This window comes from Hipposideros armiger, unplaced genomic scaffold, assembly GCF_001890085.2.
Source record: "Hipposideros armiger isolate ML-2016 unplaced genomic scaffold, ASM189008v1 scaffold_277, whole genome shotgun sequence".
Classification (NCBI taxonomy): Eukaryota; Metazoa; Chordata; class Mammalia; order Chiroptera; family Hipposideridae; genus Hipposideros; species Hipposideros armiger.
Genome location: NW_017731627.1, coordinates 2,013,983 through 2,031,449, shown reverse-complemented (window position 1 = coordinate 2,031,449; position 17,467 = coordinate 2,013,983). Strand labels below are relative to the sequence as shown.

Genomic DNA, 17,467 nt, shown 5'->3' with positions numbered 1-17,467 from the left:
CCAGGCGCTCAATGACCGCCCGCAGCGCGCGATGCCATGCCCGCAGCTCGGTCTCGTGGTCTGACTGCAACAGGAACTCATGGCCAGGGACCGTTCGAATCTGGGGCACCGACGGGGGAAAGGCTTGGATCAGCGGGGAGGAGCATAAAAAAGCAGGAAGGCCGAGCGGGAGACCCGTGCGGAAAATTGAGGGCGCACCCTCGGGTCGGGTGGAGCTTTGGGAATGCTTGGGAGGGCACTCACGTGCAGGACGTTGCGGCGGCTGGACAGGTGCCGGCCGTGGGCCAGGGCCGCCCCGCGCAGGTCCACACTGCTTTCGGGTCGGCTACCCGCTGGTCCCTGGCAATCAGCGGAGAAATTGAGGCCACGGCTCCGCTTTCCTCACTGCCTCCCTCTCACTCCGTGGACGGCGAGCCCAAGGGAGGCTGTGCTCCTTCCTAACTCCTTACGATCCTCTACAACACCCTCGCCACCTCCGCCCCCACAGTTAGCCTTAGGAGTGTGCCCGAGCCCCTCCTGCAACCGCCCTGTCCTTCCTCGCACTCACCCAGGCTGAGGAGGGCGCGGTCGGCGGTGGCTCTCGGTAAAACATCAGGCTGTTACCCGCTAACACCACCCACGATGAGCCCCAGTTCTTCCTGCAGTGGCAGAGGGGGCAGTGGTATTAGTGAAAAGGTCATTTATAATCACATGGGGAGGGCGCTTGCCCAACACTCTGCTCTACCCTATGTACGGAGTCCGACAGCCCAAGCCCCTGCGGTATTCCCAGCTTTCCTCACCTGAGCTTGCGCCCCCCCTGGGCGATCTTAGTCATGTTGAGCGGGCCCGACTTTTCCACCTCCTGGGAAGCGGAGGGAGGGGTATCAGTAAGTCACCCAGTACCCCTGACAGCCGCCCCGGCTTTCCCCAGAGTCTCCCAGGAGTGAGGTCCTTTAAAGTTGCAGGGGAGGCTGAATAAGCGGGAATACCCAGAGAACCCTCGAAAGAGGAAGATGTTTCTGGAAAAGCAGGAATTGGGGGGCGGGGCAGGGAGGGTCTAGGCATTCCCACGAAAATGGGAGACTTACATGGGGGTCGTCCAGGACCTGCGGCAGAGGCCGAGGGGGCTGCCAGGCTGAAGGCTCCTCTGAGGAGTCGAGCTGGGAGGTGCGTTGGCAGAGGCAGGGTGAACCCTGGGGGAAGGGGTTGGAAAAAACAGGTGGAGGAAACTATAACTTGGGAGTCCCTGGCTGTAAGAGGGGTGCGGATGTGGGTGACAGGAAGGGGATGGGGGTGGGGGACAATAAAGAATGCCTTGCCTAAAAGAGCAAGTCGTGAAAAGATGGCTTTTCTTGCAAGTGATCCGGAAGAGGAAGGGATCTCACCTGAGGGTCGAGCAGTTCTGGGGTCCCTGTGTCAGATTCTGAGCCCTCTGCTTGAGATTGCAGGACACCGTTGTCCCTCTTCAGGGTCTGTGTCCCCTCCATGGAGCCAGGGTTCTAGGGGGAGAGGGAGCTAAGCTACACCCAGATGCCATCTCAACCAGCTCTCAACACCCTTCTCACAATTTTCTGATTCTTCTGATCTTCTGAGAGCCCCAGAAAGAAAACATACTACTTTAGGGCACAGTAGGGGAAAGGAAAAGATTGAGGGGCCAAATGGATACGCAGGAGGGAAGGTCTCACCGTCTCTCGGGTGCGAGTGCGGCGTGGGGGCTTCCAGGACTTGCAGCCAGTCAGCGGGTTTATGTAGAAGCAGCGTCCGGAGTTGGGGTCCAGGTGCTGTTCCCAGGCGTCCAGCCTCTGCAGAGGGGGGCATGCAGGGCTTGGGGGCGGGGACCGGGGACAGCTGCGAAGGTCCACCAAGTTGCAGTACACAGGGGCCTCTGACATGAGGGGCTGGGGTCCTGCCTGCCAGGAAAGGGGTTAGAAAGAGGTAGTTATTCTTCCCGTGCTAAACCCCCCCCCCCCCCCCCCCGCAATCTTCTCTCCACCTAACCACCTCCACCTCTTCCCCCATCAATTTTCTCACTACCAGATCCTGGCTGGGGTGACCCAGGTTCTGGGGAAAAAAACCCCGTCCCCAGCTGTTTGTTTTTTTTTTTTTTCTACTCCCTCGGAGTTGTCTTAGCTCTTCTCCTCACTTCCTGTTGCCAACTTCCCTCCTCCCCCACCCCACCCCCACCCCAGGGCCGCAGGAAAGGGGAACAGGCTTTGTGTGTAAGTGTAAGTGTGTGTGTGTGTGTGTGTTTGGGGGGGGGGGTGAGAGGAGTGCCCCACCCTCATATTTTCCAGAGTAAAAGGAGACAGGAAAAGAGGGGGTATGAGATAGGAGGGGCCATTTTCATCCTAGTAAGTAAGAGAGGGGAGGGGCTGAGTCTTTGGGAAGAGTAAGGGAGTTACATCTCTAGAAGAGACATACTGTTGACTTGAGCTGGTGAGACAGGACACAGAACAAACCCTGCCCTGGGCCAGGAGTTAGAAGGAAGACAGAGAACAGCATAGCCAAGGTTGGCCTTCTTTCAGTCCTTGTATCATCTGTCAGGTGCCATGTACAGTCAGGATCTTTGCTACTAGCTGTCCCTCAACTAGAATTCCTTTTCATCTCCTAGTTTGCTTCATGGCTGTCCCTACCTTCTTACACATATTCAACTAAATGGCATCTCTGAGATGCCTTCCCAGGTCACCTCAGTTACTCTCCACCGTGTTTACCTTCTTGGTAGCCCTTATCATTACCAAGGGTTAGCTTACTTATTTGTTTTATGTGTGTTGTCACTCCTGGGAGTCCCTTGAGAGCAGAGAGTCTGTCTGTTCTGTTTCCCACTGTGCCTAGAACAGGGCCCAGCAGTGAATATCTGTTGACTGCTGATGCTCAGGAGAGCTGTGACTCACCACGTTGGCACTGGCCTCTGTCAGCAAGTCTTCCTGGGAGAAAGATCTTCCACGTGGTCCTTCCTGGAAGGGCTTCAGGAGGGTGGGCTTCAAGTTGGTAACACTAATACTTCTACACATTTTGGGATGAAGAGGACGAGGCTGCTGAGATGTAGCGTGGGCTCTGCCTGGGGTTGCCTGAGACAGTTGCTGCTTCTCCAATGAGCCAAGAAACAATTTTGGTCCTGGAGACAAAGAAATGGGGCGAGCAGGGGCAAATGATCAGAGGCATGATCTTGGCTGGGTCCCGTGTTCTGGGGGCTCACAGGGAAGACCAGCGGGGGCAGGGAGGGTGTGTGAAAAATAAAATGAGACCTAGAAGGCTTGAGACTAGGAAGAGAGGCAATGGAGACACCATGGTGAGGATGAGGAGTAGGCTGATCACAGGAAAATAAGAGAAGGGGGTCAGCAGATGCTTGGGACAGCCTCCTTCCCAATAATTCCCAGAAGCCAGGGAGGTGGGGGAGGGCTTACTTACCAAGAGTCCACAGGGATTGGCTGGGGGTAGGGGTGGTTGGTCTCTGGGAAGGGATAGATTCCTCTGTCACGTAGGCAGCTGGGACAAAGATGGGTCGAGAGGTGGAGGATGCTCCCAGGCGCCTCACCAGCCACCAGTCTGAGTTGGTCTTTCGAAGCAGTAGGAATCTGTCCCCTTCAGCCAGAGACACCTGCCGACCATCTGCCGCAGTATAAGTGAAGGCATAGAGGGCACAGAGCTGGCATCCCCGAGAAGTGTTTCGGGGCCCCAGCCCTAGACTTCCCCAAGTACTTGGCCACCACCAGCCTGACAGCATTTTGGCCTGTACTGTCACCTGTGGGAAAAAGGGGTGTTGGATATCCACAAAGGGACAGGACTGGCTACTTCCAGGCAGAGAGACATGGTTCTAAGAGCAGTGTGGAGGTAAGGTAAGGACAGGAACCCTGGAGTGAGAGGAGAGGGTAAAGCAGAGAAACTGGGTGGGGGTCAGTGACAGGTTTTGGGGGCTGAGAACTCCTGGGTGATGTGACTGGTGAGGAAGTATATAAGTAAAGTAACAGAGGATGTGGTCAGCAGGGTTGTGAGGCCAGCAAGGCAGGAAATCAGAGGACATGGTTTAGCTTGGTGATTTTCCTCTAAGTACCTTCTGGGGCCCATCAGAAGATCCACAGGCAGGAGGAGCTTGGTGGTAGTGGAACTTTTGAGCTGGACACAGGAAGACAAGGAGAAAGAATCAGTTCTGAGACAGCACACAGGCAAAGAGTTAATGACAGAGATTAAAAAAAAAAAGTTTGTGAACCTTTATTAAATTCACACAGTCACCAATGTTTCCGTTGCTGATCACCTCAGACTTAAAGCTGCATGCTTCCTGTGTAGAATCAGAGAAAGAGAGCTAAAGCAATAATAAGACCAAATTGGAAAGAACAAGAAAGTGGATGGGAGAAACAGAGAGGTTCAGAGTTAGAGGCAGAGGTAAAAATTCCACTATCCTCCCAATCTAGGACATGTTTAGGGGAGCTGGGAAGCCTTGATACATTCCTCAGTATTTAAGCCTCTGGAGCAGGCTGTACTTTAGTGTATGGGTTCATTCATTCATGCTCTTAACAAGAATTGGCTGTGTACCTCCTATGTGAAAGGAACAGTATTAGGCCCTAGAGATAAGAGAGGGGAAGGAGACATACACAGCCCTTGCGCTCTTGGAGCTTAATGACATATTAACTAATGACACAATAAATTTATTAATTACAATTGAATAAGGGACTATGGACAAGTAGTTCAGGATGCTATGACAGCACATGGGGTGAATGAGAGACTGCGGTCAGCTTCTCTTTGGAAGGTGGGAAGTGACCTCCCCTGTCCATTGCCAGAGCTTTAAAATCCACACTTGTGCTTTCTCCTTACCTGACCACTCCTTTTTCCGCCTTCTCTCAGTTTCTCCACTGTACAATGTGAGGCTTTCTGTGAGGCTGTCTGTCTGGCTTTGAAGATGTGGGGTAGAGAGTGCCCCTCCCCCCCTTGGTGACATCAGACAGCCAGCTCACCTCCCCTGACTCATGATCTGAGGGTTGGGTTGCCCATACTGTGATTCTGCTAGTGATCTTCCTTCTTAGTTTGTTCCACTTTCAAAATATGCAGAATCTCACCCCTCAACTCTTCTTTCCCACTTCCAAAATAGTGACCAACTTTATCCATTCTTTCATTTATCTGTCTGTTAAGTGCTCAAATCCCATCCTTTTCTGCATTTTCTGAAACTATCTTTCCTGCACTTTATCCTCTCCCTCTTTATTGACTCCTTCTCGTTAGCTTTTGACTCCTTCCCATTAGCATTTTTTTTTTTGGCTGAGCCATCCTGCTACCTGTTGGCAGCACAGCAGCAGCTCAGCTCGGGCGTGAATGGAACTTGTGACCGTGTTGCTCAGAGCTCGCCCATTAGCTTTTAAACGTAGCCAAGTCTTCCCCATCTTTAGACAAACCTCCCTTGACTGTGCTCTCCGGTTACCACCATATCTCTCTCTTCCTTTTTAAAATCAAACTTCTTGAAAGAGTTACCTACACACACGGTCTGTATTTCTTCTCTCCTGATTCCCTCACGTTTCCAAGGTCACTCCTCACTAGGGTCACCCCTGACTTTGCACAGACACTTTGCAGTTGTTATGCTGTTTGACATCTCAGCAGCAGCCAACACAATTGACCTTTCTCCCTACAAACACTGCAGGTGTCACCCTTACCTTTCTAGCAGTTCTCTATTGCAAAAGGAAGGACTTCCTTTTGTTTGTTCCTTAAACTCTACAGGTACATCTGGGATCCTGTACTCTTTGCACTCTGTATACCTTAGGCGGGCTTATTCTCTCTCCAGCTCAAATGACCTCCATTATGCTGCTGAGTACCACATCTCCAGTCCAGATCTTTATCTGGAGCTCCAGTCTAACCCACTGTCCACTGAAAAACCCCACTTGGGTAGTTCACAGGTACCACCAAAACAATTATGCTCTAAACTGAACTTGTCAACTTCCCTCCAAAACCTGTTTCTTCCAGTACCACTATCAGTTAAATTTAAATTCAATAAATATTTATAGAATGCTTATTAGCATACAAGGCCAGGCAATTAAGTTCATGACTCATCCTAGAAAAAGTTCTACATACCTCATTGCTGAATATCACTATGGTCACCTTTGAAGTACTCCCCTTGGGAAGTTATGCACCGATGCCAGTGCCTAGTCCACCCTTTAAAGCAATTAAAAAAAAATTTTATTGGGGAAGAGCCAATTGGTTACACATTGCTTTCATGCTACAATGGCATATTTGACTCTTTTAAGGAAGGTGCAGCTCACGGTGGCCCATGCGGGGATCGAACTGGCAACCTGGTGTTAACAGCACCACACTCTAACCAACTGAGCTAACTGGTCACCCTCAAAGCAATTTTGGAACTCTTTGCCTGGAATGGCCATCGGAGCTGTTGTCGTATTACCCTTGGTGTCCTGAGTGTCATCAAGATGTCTTCCTTTCAATATTTCCTTTATCTTTGGGCAAAGAAAGAAGTCATTGGGGGCCAGATCAGGTGAGTAGGGAGGGTATTCCAATACAGCTATTTGTTTACTGGCTAAAACCTCCCTCACAGACAGTGCCGTGTGAGCTAGTGCATTGTCGTGATGCAAGAGCCATGAATTGTTGGTGAAAAGTTCAGGCTGTTTTCGTCTAACTTTTTCATGCAGCTTTTTGAGCACTTCCAAATAGTAAACTTGGTTAACTGTTTGTCCAATTGGTACAAATTCATAATGAATAATCCCTCTGATTTTAAAAAAGGTTAGCAACATTGTTGCAACAAGTTCCAGAACTTGTCTATCTGACACTTTGATGGGGATGACTGGAATGCTGGAATCAGCTGGAGCTGTCAGCCAGAATATCAATGTGAGACCTCTCCAGCATGGCAGTCTCAGGGTAGTAACACTTCTTACATGGCAGCTCAGAAGCATGGACAGAAGCTAGAAGACTTCTTATGGCCTAGCTTCAAAAGGCCCAGAACTTCTACAGCATTTTTCAGAATGAAATTAATATATGTGCAGTGCTTAGAACAGTGACTGGCTCATAAGTGCTATTATTATTCTTAAGGAGATAGGAAGATGGCTAAGAAGGATCCCTTTCTCAATTACTGATACGCGTGCTTCCTTGTATAATATTTACTTATTGCCAAACTCTTAGCCTTACCTCCCTTTAACCCGAACTTTTCCCTACACATGCTCCCTCCCTCTTTAACGAGATTGTCTAGCTGTATGTGAGCTGCAGACTGGTATTAAATCAATATTTAATAGTTACACTCTTTTTTACTATTAGGGTATCTACCCTAAATTCCATTATGTCACTAAAGTCAGTTTATCGTAACTCTCAACTCTAATTCTTATGAACTTGGAGGGTTGGCCTTTGCGAGTAGTTGCTGTCAAGACAGCGCAACAAGACGGTTGCTGACGTTGATTTCCGTCACTGCCCTCCCGAGGCTTTAGACGATTAAAGTGCCCGGGGCCCTACCCTTAAACTTTTCCTCGGGCCCGCCTACCAAAAAAGTGCTGCTCTAGCACTGCATCTACGACCTCTTCTTCTCTATGATACTCCTTTCTGGTTTCCTAGTGTTGCATGATGGGAGAAATAGTCTACTACCCGGGAGCGGAGCGCGAGCAATGGCCTAATTCAGAACTCCATTTCCCAGCGTGCCTCGCGCTGGTCGCTCAGCCCACAGGCGGGAAGCCGGTTCCGGTTGCATCAGCGTGGGATCCACGGCGAAATGAGACTGTTTGTGAGCGAGGGCGCCCCGGGGAGCCTACCTGTGCTGGCCGCGGCCGAGAGGGCGCAGGGCAGAGCGGAGCTGCTCATCAGCACTGTAGGCCCTGAAGGTAGTCGGGTTGGTGCTGGTGGGCGGTGGATGAGAGGGGCGGGACGGAATCACGCCTGACTCCCAGTCCGCAGTTGTCTCAGTCAAACCCCAACCCCTACCACGCACTCCCGTCAACCCCATCCCCATTATCCTTGGTCCCCCATCCCCTCTTCCTTTCCAGCCATATCTTTCATCAATCACTTCCTTTAGGTACCCTCAGTATACCTGTCACTCATCTCTAGCCTCCCTTCTTCATCTTCTAGGACCCTACTTCGCCCCAGTGCAACTTCCTCTTTGCAACTTTCTCCCACATCTACCAGACCCCACCCCCAACACACACACTAGTCACAACACACACACTAGTGACAAAGAGGTGCCCCCCCCAGGCACCTCTTTGTCGTTCCTAGGAAACCCTACTCTCCCTCACACACAAACACACACACACACACACACACACACACGTAAACACTCCTTTTTATTTACCTCTTCTCATTCTCAGCCAACCGTTTGAGTAACTCTTAAGCAGTTCTCTTGCCAATCTTCCCAGTACTGTTAATTTTGTTCTTCCACAGATCATTCTCAGATATCCTAGTTAAACTTTTAATTGTTCCTTTCTTCAATCCCCATCTGTTGTTTCCAGCTGGCAGTCTCAGCTGAGCACCTGCTGGTCTCCCGAGCTCATTCTGGACCTACCCCCTTTCAGTAATCCTATGCTGAAATCTCTGGGTTAAGTGAGGCTACCCATCTTTCTTCCCTTTTCCCCTGAATAATGCAAAGTTGTCCTTCTAGTTGACAAAGTATGTTTTCTGTTTTTCACCCATTTTTCTTTCCTGCATTAGATTGTGTGGTCCCGTTCCTGACCTGGCCTAAGGTCCCTGTCTTGCAACTGGATAGTGGCAATTACCTCTTCTCCACTAGTGCAATCTGCCGGTCAGTATTGGTACTTGATGTGGGGAGGTGGCTGAATCAAATCAGGGTTTACTGTCTTCTGTGTGGCCTTATTCGCAACCACTGTTTCACTGTGGGGTGAGAAATGGGTTAGACAAATGGGCCTCTCTAATTCCACCTTCTGTTGCTCTCTGTCTGACAGATACTTCTTTCTGTTATCTGGCTGGGAGCAAGATGACCTCACCAACCAGTGGCTGGAATGGGAAGCAACAGAACTACAGGTGGGACTGAGACATGGGGAATAATAGTCAGGCCCTTGCTCTGCATGGCCATCCTGACCTGTGTCCCCCACATTTTAGCCAGCTTTGTCTGCTGCCCTGTACTATTTAGTGGTCCAAGGCAAGAAGGGGGAAGATGTTCTTGGCCTAGTTCGGAGAGCCCTGACTCACATTGACCAAAGCTTGAGTCGTCAGAGCTGTTCTTTCCTGGTTGGGGTAAGTTGGGCCTTGAGATGGGGATCAGGGGTGGTTGTATGGTATAAAAATTAAGAAGAGAAACAGTATTCAGAGTGTTCAGACCCCAACATTGCCACTTTCTAGCAGTGTAACCTTGAAAAAAATCATTAACATTTCTAATCCTCTATTTTTTTTTCATCTATGAAATGGGGGTAATATTGGAACCCACCTCACTGGGTTGTGAGGATTAAGTGAGATAATTTTAAATGTTCAGCATAGAGTTGGACATGTAGTAAGTGCTTAGGAAATGTTAGGTATTTTTATTACTGCTGGGGAGGAACTGAGTGTCTTACCTGTGTACCTTTTTCTTTTCTTTCCCCAACAAAGGAGACAGAATCTCTAGCTGATATTGTTTTGTGGGGAGCACTGTATCCATTACTTCAAGACCCAGCCTACCTCCCTGGTGAGCACTGTGCATATCACTTTACTCCCAGCCCCAACCCCAGGAGCTTGGTGTAGGAGTTATAGAATGGGCTGTAAAAAAATTGAGGACCTGCTATGAGGTGTAGTTTGACAGGGTAGCTATAGCAGAAAGATGGCAGAGGGAACTGGGGAAGGCAACTGCAGAAACTTCATGAAGAAGGGGAGGAGGTCTACTCCTGAATGCCCATTCCTGGTCTTCCTGATTCCCTTTTCTCCCATGCCCACAGAGGAGCTGGGTGCCCTGCACAGCTGGTTCCAGACACTGAGTTCTCAGGAGCCATGCCAGCGAGCAGCAGAGACTGTGCTGAAGCAGCAGGGCATCCTGGCCCTCCGGCCCTACCTCCAAAAGCAGCCCCAGCCCAGCTCCCTTGAGAGGAGGGTTGTCAGCAACGAGCCTGAGGTTTGGAACAGAGCAGAGGGGTCCCCACAGAGCCTCAGTGCCTGACGGGGGTGGCTTGGAGAGGGACTCTGAGCATGGCCACCAACTTTTTCAGTTGTTGGGAGAGCACGAAGAGAGTTTCTTTACTCTATGGGGCCCTCTTCATCTGGTGAGGGATTTTGTTCACTCTTCACAGGAGGAAGAGCTGGCCACCCTATCTGAGGAGGATATTGCCACGGCTGTAACTGCTTGGGAGAAGGGCCTGGGAAGCTTGCCTCCCCTTCGGCCAAAACAGATTCCAGTGTGAGTTGGCACAGATGAGTGGGGCTTGGTTTCTTAAGTGGAAGTTGTTGATAGAACCAAGTTGTTGATAGACCTGTCTGCCAGGTCCCCTTTGCGCTAACCTGTTTAATTTTTCATCTTTTACATTCTCTGATTTTTCTCTCTCTCCTTTTAAATTTTATTCTCCCTTGGCTTGTACTTTGGAACACTTAGTCCATCTGGTCCATCTGCACCCATGCCTCAGTTATTCTTTACCTACTGATAGCACCTAAACCTATTTTTCCAGTCCCGATCTCGACTCTGAATTCTAGATGTGTTTATCAGACTATCTCCTGGAACCTCGATAGGCATTGCAAACTCAACATATCCAAAAGCAAACCATTTATCTTCCCTTCCAGCTTTTCTTTCTCCTCTATTCACTTACCTTAGCGAATGAACCCCATCTTCGACCTAAAAATCCAAGCCAAAAAGCTTGGTGTCATCTATATTCTTCCCTCATCCCCTCCTCCTGAATCATTTATTCCATTACCGAGTCATTGATTCTAACTCCAACTAATCCTGAACCTATCCCTTCTCCTTCCTCTCCTCATAGCTACTCCCTTACATTAGGCCTCACCACCTCTTATCTTCTCTTTCTCTGCCACCCCATACTTCACGTGTCACCAGAATGACTACTTAAAACTGCGTGTATTATCATCTCACCATCCTTTTTAGAATTCTACTGATGGTTCCTTTGTGTAGTTAACAAGGTTTTTCAAGATCTGGCCCCTGCCTGCATGCTCAGCATCATATTTTGTCACTTTCTTGCTACACTAAGACACTGTACACACACACACAGCTTTTTCCATCAAAATGAAATATTTGTAGTTCTGAACATGTCATTCAATAAAGATTTTTTTCCCCACCCCTCAATAAAGATTGAGTGTCCACTCCTTGTCACGCCTTATGTGGTAGGAGCTGGGTATACAGAGGGGAACAAAACAGACAAGACCCCTCTGTTCTCATGGAACTTTGAGTCTAGAAGAGTAAATAGATATTTTAAAAACTGTCACACAAATGTATAATTACAAGTTTTGATAAGTCTTATGAAGAAAAAGAACAGGATGCCATGAAAGTAAATATCATAGGAGAGTAACCTAGCAGCCTCTCTAGAAAAGTGACGTTTGATCTACGACTTGCAAGATGACTAGGAGTTAGGCAAGGGTATGGCTGTAGGAAGGGTGTCTCAGAGGGAACGTGTGCAGGATAGTCTGAGTTTGGCTCTTTTTAAGGAATTGATAAAAGACCAGTGGCTGGAGGCTAGACAATCAAGGGGCAGATGGGTCACAATGAGTTTTGAGAGGAAGGCAGACTGACTTCATATCATACTCTCACCTTGGTGTCTTTACACATGCTGTTGTTCTTTCTTCCTGGAATGCCTGTATCTTACCTACCTGGTGTACAGTCATTCCTCGAGACTCGTTTCATCATTTCCTTCTCTGTGGAGCTTGAGTGCTTCACCTTCTGGGAACTCCTATTGTCATATTATGTTGTATATATCTCTTTACATGTCTTGTCTCCTCACTGATCTGTAAGCTTACTGAAGGTAGAGGCTGTCTCTTTTATGTGACCCAATTTCTGGCATAGGGCCTACTGGTAAAAGTTTGAATAATCTTATACAGGCTAACATGTTTAAATGCATATGCAGAGTAGGAGACAATTGGCATTAAAGACCCTGTAGCTAAACCGAAGTGCCATCTGTGCTTTCTCTTCTGACCAAAAGACATCCCCAGTGCCTTGATCAGGCAAATTTCAACCTATACTTGAGGCCCGACTCAAGTAGTTCTGCCTCTGTGAAATCTCTTAACCTTAGGACAGAGTGCATGCTTGCCTTCCTCTGAACTCCTTTAGCACTTTGTACCTCTCATAGCACTGATTCCAATCAGCAGTTATATACCGGGGTTGCCAAAAAGGGGTGCCAAGAAAATGTATACAAGTGGACACTTTGGTTAGCGTTGCTCAAGCAGTAGTTTGCCGTAATCAGAAGTGTCTCGAGGCTGATGGTAACCCCTTTGAGCATCTCTTGTAATTGCAGAAGGCAAACATGACTTGTTTTCATCTTTTGTTATCGGTATACTTGAGTATTACAATTTTAATACAGTTTTCCTTTCTTAAAATGTGTATACATTTTTTTGGCACTCTTTATAATAGACTGTAACCCCCTTGAAGGCAGAACCCTGGGCATACCTTTCTATCTCCCACAGTAGTAAGTACACTCATGATGAGGCATAAGTTACAGGGTAACAAAAGGAACACACAGTGTGCTACCACCTGCTCAGAGACTTGGGATACGGGGATGACTGTGTGGAAGGCCAGTCATTAGTGAAGGAAGGCTTTTCTGAAGGAGCTAATTTTGAAACTGGATTTTAATGTCCAGTGATTATAGATTGAGAATGGTTAGAAACATAAAAGGGGCCCTGGTGAGGTGTCAGTGCTAAGGAGGGAGTTGGATACTTGATGTGTGCAGCTGAGCTCTCAAAGATGATAAAGCCTGAAAAGAGTAATTGATTGAGTGACTTCAAATAGCAGATTGAGTGACATGAGTAAGAATGATCCTAGAAAAGTGGGGAAGAGAGGGTGGTTATGAAGGCAGTAGCAGGGGCGTGCTGGTTTGAGTCAGGCCATGGGGAAATGACTGACATGGATTAAGGAGAGAAGAGTCAGGGTTGGCTAGCTGTCAGGATTTCAAGTGACTAGAGATAATGTTAACATAGCACCTGCGAAACAGGGAAGAGGTCAGTGCTGGGGAATTTTTTGGGTGGCATCAGAGTCCGTGGATTAGTGAGTGATGCTGATTGAACAGAGCCTTGGGAGAGTTTTGTCAGTACCCCGGAAGTTGGACCCTGAGAATGAGCTAATGGAAAAGAAGCCATCACGAGAGGAAGGCTTTTAGGGGAGTTTATGGCCCTGTGGGTTCACTTAAGGAAAGATTTCAAATATACATGACCCTATGACTGTAGACAAGTCTAGATCTGTGTCTGGGTATCCGATGTACTTTTGGCCCCTTTTGACCCTTGCATTTCCCCCATGGACTGTTCTCTTCCTCCTTCCTTACCAGGTTGCCTGTGGCTGGGGAAAGGAATGTGCTCATCACCAGCGCCCTGCCTTACGTCAACAATGTACCCCACCTTGGAAACATCATTGGTTGTGTGCTCAGTGCTGATGTCTTTGCCAGGTGGAGCCAGTTGGCTGGGGGAGAGACCTGAGGAAGATTAGAATGCCTCAAGGGTGGGGTCCTGGGGCCATGGGAAGGGACTGAGATGGAGGCCCTCCATGATCACCAAATTCTCTTCCAGGTACTCCCGCCTCCGCCAGTGGAACACCCTCTATCTGTGTGGGACAGATGAGTACGGTACAGCAACAGAGACCAAGGCTATGGAGGAAGGTCTCACCCCCCAGGAGATTTGTGACAAGTACCATGTCATCCATGCCAACATCTACCACTGGTTTAATATCTCATTTGATATTTTTGGTCGTACCACCACTCCACAGCAGACCCAGTAGGTTTCCTCTGATCAGGCAGAAATGCAGGGTGACAGCTAGGGCTGGGAACAGTGAGACTATCCTGGAGACAGAGGAACCAAGATGGTTATCTCAGCACTCCCCCTAAACTTAGGATATGAATATTGCCCTGAAATGTATTCCAGGCATTATTAAGGGGACTCGTTGTATGCAGGAGCCTGACCAGGGGCTGAAGGAGCAGCTGAGGGAGGGAAGAAACAGGATGTAGGTTCATGGGAAGTATCTGCCTTCCCTCTACTGCCTCCCTTCTCTTCCCTAGCTGCGTCAGAGTCTGAGGATATTCCCTCCCACTCCTCTGGGTGTTTATAGCAAATACACTTTCTTTCTCTGCCTGATATGCATCCTTATAAAACATCCTTATAGTAGCAGACAGGCTGCCAGCTAATAGTGCTGTGCACTTTAGTAGGACTGACTTAATTTTAATTTTTAGGACATATTAAAGAACAGTGCAGTCTTATTCTTTTGGAGATTTTCGTTAATGAAGAACACAAACTAGATAAGTGTACTTAACAAAGAAATTCTAAAGTGTTGAGGGATGAGGAGTTGGGGAACATGTTTGAGGAGTCTGGTTTCATCCAGTCAAACTCCCTAAAGATGACTAGATAACCTTTGCCTTGAGGGGCCTTCTGCCTGATTTCTTTGGTGTTTGGACTAAATGAGTTTGGGCCCTGGGTGGAGTGCCATGAGGGAGGGGTGTACCACTTCCTCTGACTTCATCTGACCTGTCCCTCCCCTATGCCATGCTCACTTTGCCAGAATCACCCAGGACATTTTCCAGCGGTTGTGGAACCGAGGTTTTGTGCTGCAAGATACTGTGGAGCAACTGCGGTGTGAGCGCTGTGCCCGCTTCCTGGCAGACCGCTTCGTGGAGGGCGTGTGTCCCTTCTGTGGCTACGAGGAGGCCCGGGGTGACCAGTGTGACAAGTGTGGCAAACTCATCAATGCCACTGAGCTCAAGGTGAAAGGAGGGTCTCATGGGAGCCCGGAAGGAGACAGTCTGTTCTTAAGGGACTCCCAGTCTTTCTACTCCATCTCAGCAACTCATCATTTAGTTCATTGAATAGACATTTAATGAACATTTACTATGTACTTAGCATTGTACCAGGGAAGACAAGTTGAGTTTATACTTCTCTACTTTTGCTCCTGCTTCAGACCACCTGATTTGCATTTGTTCCTTCTCTCTTCTATAAATATTCTCTTCTATGTTTACTTATTTGTTAATTCATTCATTTAACAAGCATTTTTTTTTGTCTTTACAATAGGGTAGTCACAGTTCTAGGTACTGAGGGATATAGCAGTGAACAAGACAGACTTACCTAGTGTGGGGAGAAGACTGAAGACAAGAATATAACTATAGAATGAACTGCCGGGAGATGTGATAGAGGGTGACTTCTGGGGGAAGATTGGGATAGGTGCTTAGGGAAGGCCTTTCAGAGGAGGTAACATTTGAACTGAGAATTGAACTGAAGAATGGGAAGGAGCATGCCAGGCAGTGAGTGAGATTAAAGGTGTTCTCAGCCGAAGGACCAGGAAATGCTAAGGCCCAAGGCAGCAAGGAGCTGAAAAAGTAGAATTGAAAAGGCCAGTGTCACTGTAACATAGGGAATGAGAGGGAGCATGGAGTGAGATGAGGTCAGATTACGAGGGCCTAGGAAGCCATTGCGGGAGTTGATTGGCAAGCTGCTGTGTGGAAAATGGATGGGAGGGAAGCGAGAGCAAAAGTGGGGAGACCAGTTTGGAGGCTAGAATGCTGGCTCAGAAATGGGATGATGTTGGCTTCGACTAGGTTAATAGCAGTCAAAATGGAAAAAAGTCTTTGAGATTTGTTTTGGAGGCAGACTCAACAATTGGATAGACTGGAATTCAAGGTGAGGGGGAAATCAAGAAAATGATGACTTGTACATTTTTGGCTTGAGCAGCTTGGGTAGATGGCAGTACCATCTACGAGCATGGGCGTAATTGGATGAAGAATATACTTCCTGGTGGAATGCAGTGAGACTGTTTGGTTTGGATTTGTTAAATTTGAGTTGCCCCTTAGACACCCAAGGAGAGATGCTAGGTGGGCAGTTGGATATAGGCATGTGGAGTTCAGGAGAGGACGTGAGAGAGTTATAATTTCTCACCTTCAAAAACCCAGATCAAGACTCCCTAACTGCTTATTCCTTTAGTCATCACCCTTCAGGATTCATATAGTCAATTTGTACCATGAAAATAAGTATTTCTTGACATTTTGCTTTGTAAAGGTTTCCCATACACGCCCTCTCCCCTTAACTTTCGTTGCTCCTGCTCCCCTCACACAGCTGCATACATTGTATTGCTCAGAGAATGCTATTTTTCCTATTCTTTGGAGTGATAGGACAGAGACATGCAACTCAGAGTAACAAATGTTATGCTATGTAGACTTGAGTCTCCAAGTTCACAGAAAGCCCAAGTAGTAGCTGAGTTGGCCAGGTGTGAGCATGACGCTAAACTAGATGACACATTGGAAGCTCATCCCCCTGTTCCTCTTCCCTTGCCTGGACAGCTCCCCCTGGCCTGCAGTCCTGATCCTGACTAGCCCACCTTTGGTCACCCCTTCTCTTGAATTTCTCTTCACAGAAGCCTCAGTGTAAAGTCTGCCGGTCATGCCCTGTGGTGAAATCCTCTCAGCACCTATTTCTGGACCTGCCTAAGGTCAGTGGGCCTTTCCCTCAACTTGGTCTGCACAACTTTTGCCCCCTCTGCCTCAGCCACAAATCTGTACTAAATCACTCTCAAGTGTTTTAAATGCCCATTTAAAAATTATACATCATAAAAAAATATAATGGATTAACGGGCACAAAGCTAAGCTCCAGGCCTGCTTACCAGAGGTATTTACAGCTGCTGTTTTCCTTTGTGTCTATTCAGTAATATCGTATGCATATGAATGAAGTGTACATATATATGTTCTCTTTACTCTTAAATACTTTAATATGTGTTTCCTAAGACAAAAGACATATTCTTGCATAATCACAGTAGTTAACAACTTCAAGAAATTTAACATTGATGTGTGTGTGTGTGTATGGTCTGATCCACCATCCATATTCCAATTTTGTCAATTATCCCAATAATATCCTTCATAGCAGTATTTTTCCTTTAGTACAGACTCTAGCTCAGGTTCAGTTATTGCATTTAGTTTTTATACCTCTTTAGTTTCCTTTTATCTGAAACAGCTTCCCATCCTTTATCTTTTATGACATTAACAGTTTTTAAGAATGTAGCCCCTTGACTCCCTTTTAAAAATAGTATATTTCTCATTTTGGATTTGTTGGGTGTTTCCTCATGATTAGATATAGGTTATGCATCCTCAGTTGGAATACTACATAAATGATATTGTATTCTTTCCATAGGCACATCATGGCCATTTTCCCCTCTTTGGTGATGTTAATTTTGTTTAGTCAAGGTGTTATTCAGTTTTTCCAATGTATAATTAATATTTTCCCCGTTGCAAGTTATAAGCAGTCTGTGGGAATATACTTTTAAAACCATGCAAATACCTTACTCTTCATTGAAAGTTTCCTTCTAAATTTAGCATCCATTTATTTAATCATTCTTACCTGAACCAGTTTTCATTAAGATTTTCCAACTCTATCACTTTGTCCACACTTACCCTTCTTTTTTGTTCAGTCATTTCTTTTTTTTTTTTTT

At 47.4% G+C, this 17,467-nt stretch overlaps 2 protein-coding genes across 4 annotated transcripts in view; one reads left to right on the top strand and one right to left on the bottom strand.

Moving 5' to 3' along the window:
- Nucleotides 1-3,721, bottom strand: part of ARHGAP9 (Rho GTPase activating protein 9) — a 7,229-nt gene extending 3,508 nt beyond the window's left edge. Inside the window, exons 1-9 of the mRNA XM_019657565.1 lie at nt 3,388-3,721; nt 2,871-3,094; nt 1,665-1,889; nt 1,365-1,478; nt 1,068-1,172; nt 780-841; nt 548-638; nt 244-339; nt 7-100 (exon numbers count right to left, since the gene is read on the bottom strand). Of these exons, the coding sequence (XP_019513110.1) occupies nt 7-100; nt 244-339; nt 548-638; nt 780-841; nt 1,068-1,172; nt 1,365-1,478; nt 1,665-1,889; nt 2,871-3,094; nt 3,388-3,703 (1,327 nt within the window). The 5' untranslated portion in view covers nt 3,704-3,721. The remainder of the gene's footprint in view (nt 1-6; nt 101-243; nt 340-547; nt 639-779; nt 842-1,067; nt 1,173-1,364; nt 1,479-1,664; nt 1,890-2,870; nt 3,095-3,387) is intronic.
- Nucleotides 3,722-7,531: 3,810 nt separating this feature from the next.
- MARS1 (methionyl-tRNA synthetase 1) overlaps nt 7,532-17,467 on the top strand; it is a 19,137-nt gene continuing 9,201 nt past the window's right edge. Inside the window, exons 1-11 of one of the 3 annotated variants that reach the window (XM_019657618.1) lie at nt 7,532-7,772; nt 8,593-8,683; nt 8,844-8,922; nt 9,001-9,135; nt 9,484-9,559; nt 9,807-9,979; nt 10,155-10,261; nt 13,338-13,454; nt 13,576-13,779; nt 14,558-14,759; nt 16,400-16,474. In XM_019657618.1, coding sequence (XP_019513163.1) covers nt 7,664-7,772; nt 8,593-8,683; nt 8,844-8,922; nt 9,001-9,135; nt 9,484-9,559; nt 9,807-9,979; nt 10,155-10,261; nt 13,338-13,454; nt 13,576-13,779; nt 14,558-14,759; nt 16,400-16,474 — 1,368 coding nt within the window. In that variant the 5' untranslated portion in view covers nt 7,532-7,663. Of the gene's footprint in view, nt 7,773-8,592; nt 8,684-8,843; nt 8,923-9,000; nt 9,136-9,483; nt 9,560-9,806; nt 9,980-10,154; nt 10,262-13,337; nt 13,455-13,575; nt 13,780-14,557; nt 14,760-16,399; nt 16,475-17,467 lie in introns of those variants that run through there. The other 2 variants (XM_019657617.1, XM_019657619.1) reach the window with 2 other exon arrangements.